The sequence below is a fragment of the Spermophilus citellus genome (assembly GCF_964194105.1).
Source record: "Spermophilus citellus genome assembly, chromosome: 8".
In the NCBI taxonomy this organism is placed as follows: domain Eukaryota; kingdom Metazoa; phylum Chordata; class Mammalia; order Rodentia; family Sciuridae; genus Spermophilus; species Spermophilus citellus.
In genome coordinates this window covers 38,311,569-38,326,702 of record NC_138189.1, presented here as the reverse complement: position 1 = coordinate 38,326,702, position 15,134 = coordinate 38,311,569, and the positions used below count along the sequence as shown (strand labels likewise).

The 15,134-nt window shown below is 38.0% G+C and overlaps 1 protein-coding gene across 3 annotated transcripts in view; it reads right to left on the bottom strand.

The window, feature by feature from the left end:
• ATP10D (ATPase phospholipid transporting 10D (putative)) overlaps positions 1 to 15,134 on the bottom strand; it is a 104,330-nt gene that overhangs the window by 16,005 nt on the left and 73,191 nt on the right. For all 3 annotated transcript variants that reach the window (XM_081303755.1, XM_081303756.1, XM_081303757.1), the window contains 7 exons: positions 14,438 to 15,047; positions 13,664 to 13,770; positions 11,810 to 11,936; positions 10,013 to 10,197; positions 4,249 to 4,558; positions 1,785 to 1,861; positions 466 to 591 (listed from right to left, as the gene is read on the bottom strand). In XM_081303755.1, coding sequence (XP_081159881.1) covers positions 466 to 591; positions 1,785 to 1,861; positions 4,249 to 4,558; positions 10,013 to 10,197; positions 11,810 to 11,936; positions 13,664 to 13,770; positions 14,438 to 15,047 — 1,542 coding nt within the window. The remainder of the gene's footprint in view (positions 1 to 465; positions 592 to 1,784; positions 1,862 to 4,248; positions 4,559 to 10,012; positions 10,198 to 11,809; positions 11,937 to 13,663; positions 13,771 to 14,437; positions 15,048 to 15,134) is intronic.

The following is a 15,134-nucleotide window of genomic DNA, read 5'->3' as shown; positions in this document are numbered from 1 at the left end:
GATAGAAAATTCCCAAGGCTGTGAGTGTTGCCTCCAGGCTGGACATGATATGGGATTTCATCTGTATCTGTCTCTAGTACACCACAGGAGACATAGATTGAGGACAGCAGATATTTTTTTATCTCCATTAAAATGGAAGCAAACCTTTTCATTTTATACTGTCAGCATTGAATGTTTCATAATTCTGTTTGTCAGAATCTTTTTATAGAAGGCCAAAAATTGGATTTTAAATGAACCAGACAGGACTTAATTGAATTCAAATGCATAGGGAGTACCAGGGACAGGCCTTGCAATTTGCTGTCAGCAGTTCAGACACACATGCTCCCAGATTATTTCTGGTAAGATAGCAGGACTGCTTCTGCTTGTTCCCCAAACACCAATAATGTGAGCTTAGCCTAGGACAATTGTCCTTGATACAACCAAGATTAAAACAGGGGGATGGGGAGGGGACAAATTCTTACATACCACATTTTTGTAGAAAAAATAGAGGATCATGTTGGAAAGTCGTGTGTAACACCAGTGTCCATGGACAAGAAGGAGCTTGCTCAGATGTCTGAACCGAGAAATGGCAAAGTCACTGGCCATCACAGCCTGCAGACGCAATGGGGAAAGAAGGCCACCCTGAGCAACAGAACCTGTTACAACAGCCACAGCCTGGCACGGACTGCCTGACCCCCATTACACTCCAACTAATCAAATCTACACTGCAAGTAAATAAAAAGAGAACACACACACACACACACACACACACACACAGCAGCAATAACAAAACCAAACCATATACAAAGCTAATACTATACTTTCTGAAATGGTCACATGAAATAAGACTTTGGTTCCTAGTATGCAATAGAAATCAGGTCCCTTAGCAAGAACTTTGTCTTCTGCATTACAATATGATTTTGCTTCTCTCTCTCTCTCTCTCTCTCTCTCTCTCTCTCTCTCTCTCTCTCTCTCTTAAATATTTATTTTTTATTTGTAGTTGGACACAATATCTTTATTTGTTTATTTTTATGTGGTGCTGAGGATCGAATCCAGGGCCTCGCACGTGCTAAGCAAGCTCTCTACCGCGGAGTCACAACCCCAGCCCATGTTTTTGCTTCTCTTGAGTGAAGAAAATATTAAAAACTCTTATAGTCAGGACTTCTTATACCTTTGTATAATGGATCAAGCAAAGAAGAATCCAAAGCTCTCATCTTTCATGGAGATGTTGTCATATATAATTCTTGGGAAGCCTTGCTCTAATATTCCACTTTCTACTGACAGCCCTTGATCCATACATTAAATATAGTCTTTCAGATTACACGCTTTTATCTGAAGTTTGTGCCTAAAATACGAAGGAACACACACACATACACACACACACACACACACACACACACACACACATACACACAGGCAAATAGGATACTCCCATCTCCCTCTTGCTAACCCTCTCACATCCTCCCCTTTCCCTTCCCTTCCCTACTCATCCTAAAGATCTTTATATATTTATTCAAATTCTTAAGGTTTTCCTCAGTGTCAGAACTTACATAGCTATTGTAGGGCTAAAAAATAAAATCCCATGATTTAAATATTCTCTATTTTTAAAACAGAACAATGACCCATACAACTAAAATTCCCCAGGAAAATACTGTAACAGTCATCTTATAAATAATCTATGAATGAATCGATACATTTCCAGTTTCCAAATCTTAGCTAACCACATAGCCTCATTTTACCATGGAAGGTTGCCCTCAGATAGGCAGGTCAAGGTCATGGTCTTTGGATGCACAACATCTACTCACTTGCATGCCTTCTTGACCTGAGACCCCAACCCCGATGTCTGCCACTTGTATCATGCTAACATCATTGGCACCATCACCTTCATGAGACAGGAGAAAAGGTGAGAAACACATGAGGAATAAAGATGCATACTTTGCAATTCAGTAGAGGCTATGCATGCGAAAAACAATAGCTTTCAAGGTTTATTCCATTTCCCCAAGTTACTTGGAAGCTAATTAAGCAGAGATTAAATGTAACGTCCCAATGCCATCAGGAAGAATTTGAAACTCAATAGTGTCTTAAGGTCCTTCTGTTATGGCATACACCTACCTCAACTAAATATCCCTTATTTCCATGCCACTCATACTGCTTTCAATTCTCCAGCTTTATCTGCTCCTTCTACACAGGTAACCCCCCCCCCTCTCTCTCTCTCTCTCTCTCTCTCTCTCTCTCTCTCTCTTTATAATATTGTCTTCATCATCACCACATCCTCTTGATGAATTCTACCTGTTCTTAATCTCAGATTAGACATGATTTTCTCTGGGAAAAACTTCTCCTATTCCTTTTAAATAAGATGCCCCTTCCTTAGGCTTTAGTACCACCCTGTACATCTCTATCATACCTATCACATGACATTATGGTTAAATGTAGATTTTTTTGGTCTCCTCCAACATGGGGAGCTTCATAGAAAGAGGTATTACACTCCTGCTGGTAATGAACTGATATTGTTCCTAAATATCAGCTTGCTAATCATTCATCTGTTTTCTGGTAATAGCACCCTGATATTCTTTGGGAACTCTGCATTCATGTGATTTGTTAGAGTGAATCCAAACACTCATATTTATGGGTGGGAAACTGACCCAGATTTGGAAATCAACATATTTTATTACCTGGCCTTAGTGATTGTTCTATCATGGGCATATGATTCAACCTAATTAATATAATCATAAAGTCCAGGGATTCTAGCTTCAGGGATACCTTGAATAATTCATTTATTTATATGTTTGTTCAACAAGATAACCAACAGAATTTCACCCTTTCTCATCTAAATACTTAAGTGTCTTAGAACTTCACCTCATACCACTTCTCTCCATTTATACTCATTCTTTGGTGGTCTTACAATAAATACCAAATGTTTCTGATATTTACCAGACTTCAGATTCACCAATTTATATCTCTATTCAATTCCTCACTGCTCAATTCCAGACCTTTATTCTAGCCGCATACATCACATATTTGCTCACATACCTAATGGACTTTTCAAACTTCACAAGTGTTAAGACACAACTCCTAATTCCCTCCGACTCCATCTCAGTAAATAGTGGCTCTATTCTTTCTACTCTTAGACTGAGACTTGGTATTCCCTTTGGCAACTCTTTCCCTCATGTAATGTCACCAGCTTTTTCCTTAAACCTTGTTGGTTTGCTCCCATTTAGGCCCACACCATCGCTCTTCCCTGAATTATTTCAGTACCCTCCCATTTTCCTTCCCTTTGTAACCCAACAATAGCAGGCAACAAGATTCTTTAAATATAAGGTAGATCAGGTCGCATCTTTGCTTGAAATATTCTACTTGCTTTTCATCTCTTCAGAGTAGAGCCAAAATTTTGTAATGGCCATTTTGACCCTTGAGATCTGGCCACCTGCCCTTTAAGAAACTTCTCGACCCTTTAGTAACCTTCAGAAATCTCCTCCCTTGGCTAATCTGCTCTGGCCTTGGACACAGAAAACATGGTCCACCTCACGGCTTTTACTTTTGCCATCCTCTCTGCCAGGAATGTTCTCCCCTGGATCTTCTGCAGCTCCCTTATCATTCCCTCACGTCTGCTCACAGACCGTCTTAGCAGTGAGACCTTCTCTGAAATTTTAACTCCTTTCACCTTCTCTAATGGTCCACATTCCCCGTTTTTGTTCCCCCCAGTAGCATTTGTCCCTATCTCATAGCTTCCACATTTGTGTCTTTCGTTCGTTTATTCTGTTACATCCTCCTACTAGACAGAGGCTCCTTAAGAAAAGGAATTTGGTCAATTTTATATACTGTTATTTTTCCACTGTCTGCGAAAAAAGCTTGGAACAAAGAAGATATGCAATAGATATTTGTTGGATGTTTAAATAAATGAGTTGTTCATGAACCTGAAGTTAACTTTCCTGAAGGTAGAACTGGATTTTTCAGTTCTAGGAGACAACGTTCCACTCTGCTTAACTGTTGAGTTGGGGGTCTGCCATGGATCCCAAGGAGTCCTGACTATTATATTGTTTTCTGTGTCACATGCCTAACATCTGATTCAGAGCAGGTGGTCAAATAAGAGATGAAGGGACAGATGGAGGAGATGTGGGGGATGAAGGGATATGGAAAGGAAGGGGAGAGAAAGTGTGGAAGAAAAAGGACAGACAGAAGGGCAGGCATACAAAACAACAGACAGGCAGGAAGATCAGCTGCTGATGTGCGTGAAAGAGGAACGCTCTGAGCTCCATCTGTCCCACTCACCGATGGCCAGGGTCATCACCCGGAGATGGTTGCGTACCAATTTCACCACCTCACTTTTCTGCAGCGGTGTGGCTCTGCAGCAGACCACAGCTTGGCACCAAGCAGTCAGCTCCAGGAACTGTCTCTGCAGACTCTCTTGCAGGGCAAACTCGAGGGTCTTCCCAGTAATAACAAGTCCAGCCCGTCGCCCTGAGTCCTGAGGGACAAGAGTCTGAAGGAAGTCCTCCCTCAAAGATGCTTGCTCTGGAAGGACTGAATGTTTCTTCTGAAGTTCTTTCAAAATTGTGCCAATCAGCATCTCACAGGCTTCCTTGAACCAAGAGACAAAGATAGTTAACCTGGGGGCTCTGTTGGAGAGCCAGCTACATTTTCCATTGTCATTCTTTGGCAACTGCAGAATCAAGGCAACCTCAGTATTTTCAGAGACTTCACAGCTCTTCCACAGAACTCTGTGTGTATGTGGGGGTGAGTTAAAGGATGCGGGGGAGCATCTCACCCCCAATTCTACGGTTGCAGTGTCTATATAAAATGCTAAATTATTAATGTGGTTAATAATTTAATTTCTCAGTTAACCACAAGAGTCCTTTGGTCTCATTCTGCCACTTATTAGCTGCTTGATCTTAGGCAAGCCTCTCTGAGCCTCTACTTTCTCATTTGAAAAATGCAAGTGTTACATCTATCTTAATACTGTTTTGATAACTCATTGAATAACACATAAAAAACTCCTAGTATAAGGTACAATGCAGCAGACATTAAAAACGTAATCATTTTTCTTTTCTTTTTTTTTAAATTAGTTCTAATCAGTTATACATGAAACAGAAAGTTATTTTTCGTTTTTGATTCAACACATTCATTCACTCGCTTGGTATTTATTGAGCAACTGCACATTAGAAAAGATTCTAGGCTCTGGGGATGCATCAATGAACACAATAGTTCCCACCCTCGTGGAGCTTACATTCTACACTAGTGAAGAAGTTCTTCTGAAGTGAAGAAGACTAACAATAAACTTATCTGGAAATTACTGTGTTAAATGACCACAAAGGACAGAGCCCAAATCCAGTGATATATTTAAATGTATACATTAATCCCGAAATAGTTTATTAATGAAAAAGCCCTTCATTTAGTGCTTATTTTCTCTGATTTTAAATGTTCTACCAAACATTTCTCAATTCAGAACAAAATAAGAGGAAGAAGAAAGAAATAGATCTGAATATATAGGGATGACACAGCAAAGGTTTAATAACTACATAAATTATAAAGAAGGGATTTGCTGTTTTGAATATAGTTTGTCACCACCAAAACTCACACCGAGTCTTAATTCCCCCATGTAATGGTACTGAATGGTGATAGGATCTCCGAGAGGTGAGGCCCAGTGGGAGGTGATCTGGTCATTACTATCCTTGTGAGGAGATTAATGCTGGTCTTTCTGAATGGCTTAGGTCTAGTAGAAACAGATTAGTTCTCTCAAGAACAGGTTGTTATAAGAGCCAGCCTGGCCCATCCATACACGTTTGTTTTTCTTTTATGCCAGGTGAACTCTTCCATACTCACTGTTTTCATATGCACTCCTACTGTGTGACGCTATCTGGCATGAAGTTTTTACCAGAAGCTGCAGATGGTACCATGCTCTTGGACTTCCAGAAAAGTGAGCTAAATAAACCTTCTTTTTCTTTATAAAGTACCAGCCTTGGGTATTCTGTTATAAGAACACTAAATGCACTAAGACAAGATTCAACTATGAAATGGAGCTCCCTTGCAACCTTTATCTTAAAACAAATTTGATTCCATGTATTTCCAAAGCTATTAAGAAAAAGTATACAATAAAGAATCAGATATGATGTTTATAACTGAAAAAAACAGACACAATATTATAAAAATATAGGCTGTAAATTATATGCTTGAAGCACACAGAATAGACTCTAGGTGAATATTTATCAAAATATGGTTATAAACTGATTATGGATGTTTTACCCTCTTTTATTTGGGTGTATGTTTTTACAAATTAACTATTTTTATGATAAAAATAATACAGAAACACACATATAACCTTCATTATTTGTGGATTCACATTTGTGATAAATTTGAACCTCCTAGTTCAAATTTATCTGTAATCCCACATTTAATACTTTCAGTGCTTTGTAGTCACATGTTGACCTGCACAGAGTGGCATTTGAATCATGTGATGTGTACATCCCTAGATGAAGCTGAACAAGTTGATGCTTCTCATGGCATGTTGTTGTTTTTTTCTTTTAAATTGTTCTTCTTTTTGTTGCTGATTTTGCTATTTAAATGGCTCTCAATCAGTACTATAGTGCTGTCCCACTCCTTAGCACGCAAAGGCTGTGATGTGCTTTATTGAGAAATTACGTGTATCGGCTAAGCTTTATCCAGGCATGAAGTCTAGTGCTGCTTCCCAAGCATCTAATGTTAATAAATTAATACAATATATGAAATAGCCTGTCACTAAACAGGAATATACACAAAACAAAGTTGTGTATTCATCAGCTAATAAAATGTCATGACCAGAGGCCTACAGGAAGCTAACTTTATATTCCCTCCAGAAACAAGTCAGTTTCCCCTAATTCAGAGTTTGTCATAACTCTATAAAACATACTTCCACTAATAATGAGAACTAATTCTGTACATATAATGTGTAATCTATAAAAGAATAGGAAAGCATACTGAAATGGGAATCTGGAAATTTAACATATAGTCCGTACTTGATGAGCAATCAGTTGGGGGTACTCAGAGAAATCACAATTTTTGAAGTCTCTGGCTTTATATAAAGTGAGACAATTCATCTGTTTTGTCTATTTGTTATAATTGTCAAATGAGATCATGTATGTAAATCTGTTTATAGTTTTTAATAAACATTACAAAGATAAAAAGTTACTATTATTAGGATAAAAAACTGAAATGAAATTACAAACTTAAAACTTAAAAAATTAAACAAAGACTCTTGAAAGTTCTTTATAGATCCTAATGCAGAAAATAACCCAAGACATAATTATATGAGAACAAATAAAGAAAAAAAAAACTTTTATAAGAATGGAAACAAAGTAAGGTTGGTGAGAGACTATGCTTTTGAAAACTGAGGAGCAAAGTTGATGGGAATTTGTAAAACTTAGCCACAGAAATAACTTCAGACATCCATTCACTGAGTGGCAGGTAGGCACATGGAATGTTACAGAAGTAATTCTTTCACTAAATGATAAATTAGATTGCATAACCCTCAAATCTTTTTTAACTATTAGGAATGCCTGAGGGGTGGGGGTAGGGAAAGGGAAGGAAATTAAATACTAGTGACTGTGCCTCTGCTCATAAAAATATAAATCATGTTCATTGTGTTCTATTTAGTTATCTGGAAAATCCACACATGTGGAATAGCTATCAGTAGCAAATAATACTAGCTACAGTAGATATTCACTGAATATTTCTTAAATTGGTAGTCTAAAAGCCTTCTGATGAAAGTTATATATTTATAAATAAGTCGATTTCATAATCCTACTTTTTCACAGTTCATAAAACTGTCACTAAGATAACAATCTTATACTATGCATCTCAAAAAGTTATAAGATTTTGAATATTTTCACCACAAATGATAAATATTTGTATAGATATATTTAGCCTTATTTAAACATTACCAAAAATATACATGCTTTATGTATATATTAGGTAATATTTAATATACATATTATGTATATATACATATGTAATATGTATATATTATGTAACATGTCCATAATATATACATGAAACACTCCATTACTATATACAATTTTTATGTTTTTAGTATCTGTTTAAAAATAAGTTTAGTTATTTTTTAAAAATCTGTAAAAGTACCAAAAATAATAATAAATAAATAAAAGGAAAATAAAGAAAATCAGCACAGAAGTATTTTAGAAGTTTTGCAGGCACAACCATGTCAGTGTACACTAGCTGACTGATTCTCTTGGTTATATGTATCACTTCCAAAAAAATGATACCACTTAAGAAAGCATTTTCAATCTTGGCACTACTGACATTTGGGCTACATAATTCTTGGTTGCGGGGGGCAGCTATTCTGTCCATTGTAAGATATTTAGTAATACCTTTGGCCTCTGCCCTCTGGATACAGTAGCACCCCTCCTTCCCCCAGTTGTGATGAACCAAATGTCTCCATACACTGCCAAGTATCCCCTAGGGCACAATTCATCCTTGGTTGAGAAGGGTGATCTTATAGAGCTAGCTAAGCCATGTTATACCTTGCCTCTCATGACATGGTTCCACAAGTCTATTGTCATAGACATAGAAAACACTTCCCCTGACAAATTTCCACGAGAAACCCCAGGCCCATCAGGCATGTGACACCATGTGCAGTTTCATGTCTGCAGATTCAGGAACTATCTGGAAGGATGTTCCCAGTGTCAACAGAAGTTTTCTCTGAGGGAGAATTCTACTGTTTTAACTTCTTCTTATAGTTTTCTATATTATTTTAATGTTTAATAATGTCTATGTATTATACTTAAAGTCAAGATAAAATAAATTTCTTCATGTTTAAAAAATTTCTACTTCAAGATCAAACAGCAATAATTGATTTCTCTCACATTCACTAAACCTCTTGGCAATCTATATTTTCTTACTTAATGCCCATACAACCTTATGACATAGGCATTGTCTCATTTTACAGGTGAGGAAAAAGCAGCTCGGAACAGTAAGTCACTCCCAAAGATACCTGGTCAGTGCAGGCAAGCATTTGACCCCCAGTCTCACCAGCCACTTAGGCCACATCCATTTTTAGTTACTAAAATGACACTTTCTTAGACTCAGCCTCCTGACAGTACAGGGCCCTGGCTGGTGGTTGTGGTTATTGGGTCCACTGCCTGCAGAGATTCCACTCGGTGTTGAACAAGGAGAATTCTCTCTCCTCAAAATGTATGATCCAGCCAAGGACTAATGGAGGCCTACCATAAAAACATGGCTGACCATTTGTGGCATCCTGTGACACAGGATTCAGATGTGATTCCAAGGGAAGCTCTGGACAACGTCAGGGAAGAGGCTGCTGTCATGGAATGTTGCTAATGGCTAAGCCTCAATTAGAAAGGGTGGGGGGGGGAGAGGATTTCCCAAGCCAAATAAATAATAGCCACAGATCTTGGAAGATACTATACTATGATTCTTCTGAACAAAACTAGGGACCAAACAATAAATAAAGAAAGAAAGGAATAAAGAAATAAAGAAAAGGCTGGGTCTAAATCTGTTAAATTACTTCAAAAACAACTTTTTCCCCTTCAACGGTTCTTTGGTAATATTCTGAGGAGCACTACCTAAGAACTACCACTAGAGGGCATGGTTACACTGAGCATCTATTTTTAGAATGATCCTAAAATATTTATTTACCTGATTGTAACAGAAATTATCACTTCCCCTCCACTTGAAAGGGAAGTAGATTCCTGTCCAAGGACTTGAGGTATTTTTTTTTTTATTTTTGGATGTCTTACTGAATCCCTGGCAATTCAGTAGAGAGCGGGGAAAAAAAATAAAATCAAATAGGATATTCCTAATGCCTTTATCCAGCAATGATTCCTCTGAATCATTGTGATTTTCCACCAATCTTTTAGAAAAAAACAATAACATCCTCCCCAAATACAAGTTAGGTCTCTGGATAGAATAAATATCAAGAAGTTAAAAGTTATCAGCATTTCTTTCTCCTTATGTACATCAAATTCCAAATGCTCCACTGGTTTTGAAAAGAATAGGATTAGTTTAATCTCATCATACATACTTTGCTTTGGGTATTAAGGATAAAGAGCTTGTCATCTGGCTCCAGCAGTTTGCATGCATAAGCTATGTTGATAGCTGTCTCCTGCTTGTCCCCTGTCAGCATCCAGATCTTGATGCCAGCTTTATGAAGGGCCTCTATGGCCTCAGGGACTCCCTCTTGCAGGCGGTCTTCAATGCCAGTAGCACCTAAAAATAGTCAAAGTACAAGGCTTATAAGAAACCAAGGCCAGAAGAAGCTTAACTTGTCTAAAATGGAATCCTATCTACCATTAACTAAGTCAATCCCTAACTATTCAGACTGTCCAGAGATCCAAATGGGGTGTGAAAAGCCAGATGAAAGTCATATACAAAGGAATATTTTGGGGAGGGAAGCTTAGGGGATTGATGAGTTTATCAAACACCAGACCAATGTTTTGTTCTCCTTTTGGCTAGCTTTCTTATCCACCATACATTTAAGGGTTTGATTTAATTATTTACATAATCTTGTTCTGCAAATTATAAAGACAGGCTTTTAAAAATGCTTTTTCCAATAAAATGTAACGTCTATTTTCAATGCAGTTTCATTATGTAAGTCCAAGATTTCCTTTTCTGAAACAATTGGGGCTATGTGTGTTTTGGATTTCAGAAGCTTTTAGATTTTATAAAGGTAATATAGACATACACCTTACTTTATGATATCTGGTAATCAAGCATATTAATATTTCTACAGGAAAACTTACAAGTTTTCATGCTAATTAGGATAAAAAATACTATAAATAGTCTTACATCAAATCAGGCCTGATTTTGCTGTCAAATGAGTTTTGGCATGAAACTCTTAGAGCATTTTTTATTTTGGAATTGCAGATGAAGAAATATGGACCTATGCTACTTACTGTGTCATACAGAAATTACTTAGGAATTGGTATCATTATTCTTTTTGATAGATATGGAAATTGTTGTTTACTCCTAAACAAAGGAACGGAACTCAGAAGCTGGTCTTTTACTGTGTTAGTGATTTCATTAGACACTGGATCTCCATACTCTAAGGGAGTGGTTCTCAAACCTGACTGTCCCTTAGAATCAGCTAGGAAGATATTAAAAGTTCCAGTGCCAAGGTCACACACCAGACCAATGCAGTCGGAATCCCCGGGGATAGGAGCAGGCATCAGCACTATTTAAAGCTCTTCAGCTTACTCCAAGATACAGCTCAACCTGACAGAAGAGGTATTGTCTTTTGTGCAATTTTGGTTGAAATCAGGAAGTTAGAGACGAAAAATAGATTTTATTAGATCTGTTACGGGTATAGGCACAGAATAAGGAACATAGACCCTGAAGCCAGGCAGACCTGAGTTTCATGTTTGGTTAGTTAGTAACTAACTGTCAGTAAACAACATGTGACCTTGAACAAATCATTGAACTACTTGCTCTATGCCCCATTTTTTTTCTAAATAAGATAGAAATTCAGGTGAGAATTTAAAAAGACAACACATATTAAGCACCTTAACCGATGCCAGGCAAAAAACTTTCCCCATCTTTTCTTGAGCCAGGGTATTTGTTTGGCTTTTTCTGTTAGGTGTTGTAGTTTAAATGACCTTCTTAAGAATAACCACCCTAATCAAACACAAGGTCTAGATTGTTGTAGTGGAAAATAGAATGGAATGGCTTGGAAGCTGGGTATATATTTGACTGCACAAGAGAAGCAGAGCCACATACATTTATTAGATTAAAGTGGGAAAAAAAGGCACTGGTGAATAATGTTTTGAGAGACAATCCATGTTTTTCAAAATCCTCCGCAGGCAACACAGCGTGGCCTACCTACCAAGTAATGTTAGTTTGTTCTCCAGCCTCATAGCAGATTCAATTAGTAATTCTTCCCTGTTGTCAATACTGGTTTCAGCTAAAAAATGATTTCTCAGCCACTCTGCATATTCAGTGTCACTCATGACCTGCGAGAGGAAGAAAAAGTGGGCAAGGCGTCAGGCCCTATGATCTTGTAGAATCCCATCAGGTCTCAGCTCTGGCAAAGTATCAAACCATCAGCTTGTTCTAGGTGCCCCCCCCACCCACCACTGGGTACAGTCACACTGGGTCCCCACCTTGATATTGGTGCATGATTATCATATCAATAATATGCTGCGACATATTTGTAACATAATTTGGGCAATTTCATTACCCAAGTGGATCCCCTTTTTCTCCCCTCCTCTCCCTCTCTGGTCCTCTTCTTCTGCTCTGCTGGTCTACCTTCTATTTTCATAAGATCCTCCCATTCTTTTTTGTGTCTCCTTTCTTTCTCTCTAGCTTACACATATGAGAAAAAAACATATGACCCTTGAATTTCTGAGTCTGGCTTATTTCACTTAACATAATGATGGTTAATTTGCTAATTTCTGCGGTTAATCATTTACAATGGTAAAGAAAAAAAAATAGGGGCCATTTGAGTGTAGCAAGAAAGTCTTATTCCTGACAAAGATTAAGTGGAATTATTGGAGTTGTCATCAGGGATAAATCCACTTTTCAGTTCTTACAGAGCAGGGTAGAGTGGGGGCGGGAGCGGGGTGAGACAGTTCTCTAGCTGCTTATTTTTGCCCACAAAGTAATTTGACTTGGGGGGCTGGGGCTGGGGCTCAGCGGTAACACACTTGCCTGGCATGTGTGAGGCACTGGGTTAGATTCTCAGCACCACATATAAATAAATAAATATAAAGATCTATCAACAACTAATATATATATATATATATATATATATATATATATATATATATATATTTTTTTTTTTTTTTTTTCAAAGTAACTTGATTTGGAAGAATCTGACACCTATTGGGCTACATTTTTACCACATGAAGGACTGTTCAACTGATGAAGCAAAATATATATATATATATATATTTTCAAAGTAACTTGATTTGGAAGAATCTGACACCTATTGGGCTACTGATGACCTTGAACTCTCCATTCTTCCTACAGCTGTATGTAAGATAGGCTTTTGATTTGTTATGCAGTTCGTTGACTGACTTGAGTCTAAAATGATCCTACTTTTTCTAACAGAGCTCCCAAGAACTAGAATTTGAGTAAGGAATGAAAGATTCTGGTAACAACCTCCTTCCAATAATTTCTTGGAACTCTGTCTTCTTATTACTTAAATTTATATTTAGCAAGTATACATTGTGCTCCAAGATTATTCCCAATTGAGAAAAATCAATACTGAGATAAAATTTCATAAATTTACTTGGCCTTACAGATAAAGGCTTATGATCACAGAAGAAAAATAAAATAAAAACCACCAAGAACCTAATAAGGGAAAAATTAAGACTGGTCTCTGGCTTCGTTCTTTTCCAAGCACATTTAATGCTATCAGACAAAGGGGACAATATTTACGAAATCCTAGGGAAAAAATGTAGGACACAGGGAATTTTGTTCCCAGAGAACTATTTACACACAAAGGTATTTGAAGATACATTGAAACATGTGAGAACTCAGAGTGCCTCCTGCAAAATACTTTGGGAACAAAATCCAACCAGCTAATGTATGGAATGGAGAGGCTACGTAAAGAGAATAAGTGGTCTGAGAACTTTCTCCAGGACTGGAATGGGGTTTGATATATCCAAGTTTTCAGCAAATGATAGCTAAACTAGGGAAAGAGCAACAAAAGATGGGGTGTGCTCAGCAGTCTCACCTTCTTTGCTATACATAAAGTGCGTAGCCCTCGTTTGGCGTAGTCATCCAAGTGTTTCTGGGTTTTCTCCCTTATTATTGTCTGTTGTTTTTCCACATCTCCTCCATCTGGAATAATGGACAAAACACTAGTGTTCCCACCAGTCTGCCCAATTACAGACAGACTTTAAAACACAATGATGCTTAATCCACAATAAACCAAAGATGTTCCAGTTTTAAATCCCAAATGTGTATCCATAAACTGAACCCTTCAGAAAAAAGTTTCTCTTGATTCTTTCTTTCTCTTTTATCAGAGGGAAATACCAAGACCTTAATATAAACACTGCTACCATAGTACCCGTATTAACAGCAAGCATGACTATAATAATAGGAGTTATCATCATTCAGTTGTTATCATTTCCTAGGTATTTGGCCAGAGGGTCTTCAAACGTCATGGGTAGTATGTCATTAAGTTTCTCAGGAATCTATTACGGAGGTATCATAATGCTCACTTTATTGAAGACTCAGGTGCAGACTAGTTAGGTAATCTTATATGGACACAGTTAATGATGGTTCAGATTCAAACCCAGGTCTATGCAGCTCCCAAACTTATTTGCTTTCCCACCAAATAGTGGGAAACTTTCCTCTACTTTTCCAACTATGAGTGATCCCCAAATATCTACTACTTTGCTTTATAAATATATTACCACATGAAATTTCATGAGATTCAAATGAGAGTGATATGAATGGTATATCATTATCATCCCATTACCATCCCGGCTCTGTGTGAACCTACCTGGGGAAGCTGCTGAGAGCAACTCCATAATTACAGAATCAGCACCCTTAGTATATACCACAACTTGGTTGGAAAGAGGGTGTCGGACCACAACAGACATTCTTTTTCTGACTGAGTCAAAAGGCAGGATATGGAGGAGTTGAAATGTTAATGATCCCAAAGCAGCAAAGTCCACCATGACCTGCTCTGGTGTCCGTGACTGTAAAGTGCATTGGTAAGCCCTGGCAGCATACACCAAGGCGGCTTCATCTGGACTCTCAGCCTCATAACACAGGTTGGAGGCCGAGGGCTGTTCAGGGAGGGATTCCACTTTGCCATTTGCAAGCCCTGCATCACTGTTCCGTTTTTCAAGTGCCAAACAGCAAGCAGAATTACTGAAGTGCTGGGGACTTTCACTTATCTGGGAGACCTCTTCTTCCACAGGGGAAGCTGGTTTCATTCGACTGAAGAGAGACAGTCTTCCCACAAAGGTGCTTGGAACCCCAGAAGATGGCTCTTTCCCACTGGTAAGGGATGGTAAACTTGATCTTCGGACGGACAATCTCTGGAAGAGATTTTTAAATTCTTCCAAGGACTTGATGGGCATTCCACTCAGGGAAGAGAGTCTGATCTAGGAAAGGCAATTTAGGAAGGTCTTACTGGTACGGTCAAAGGTATCTTCCAACTAGGAAGATGTGAGATATTAAAGAGTTACCAC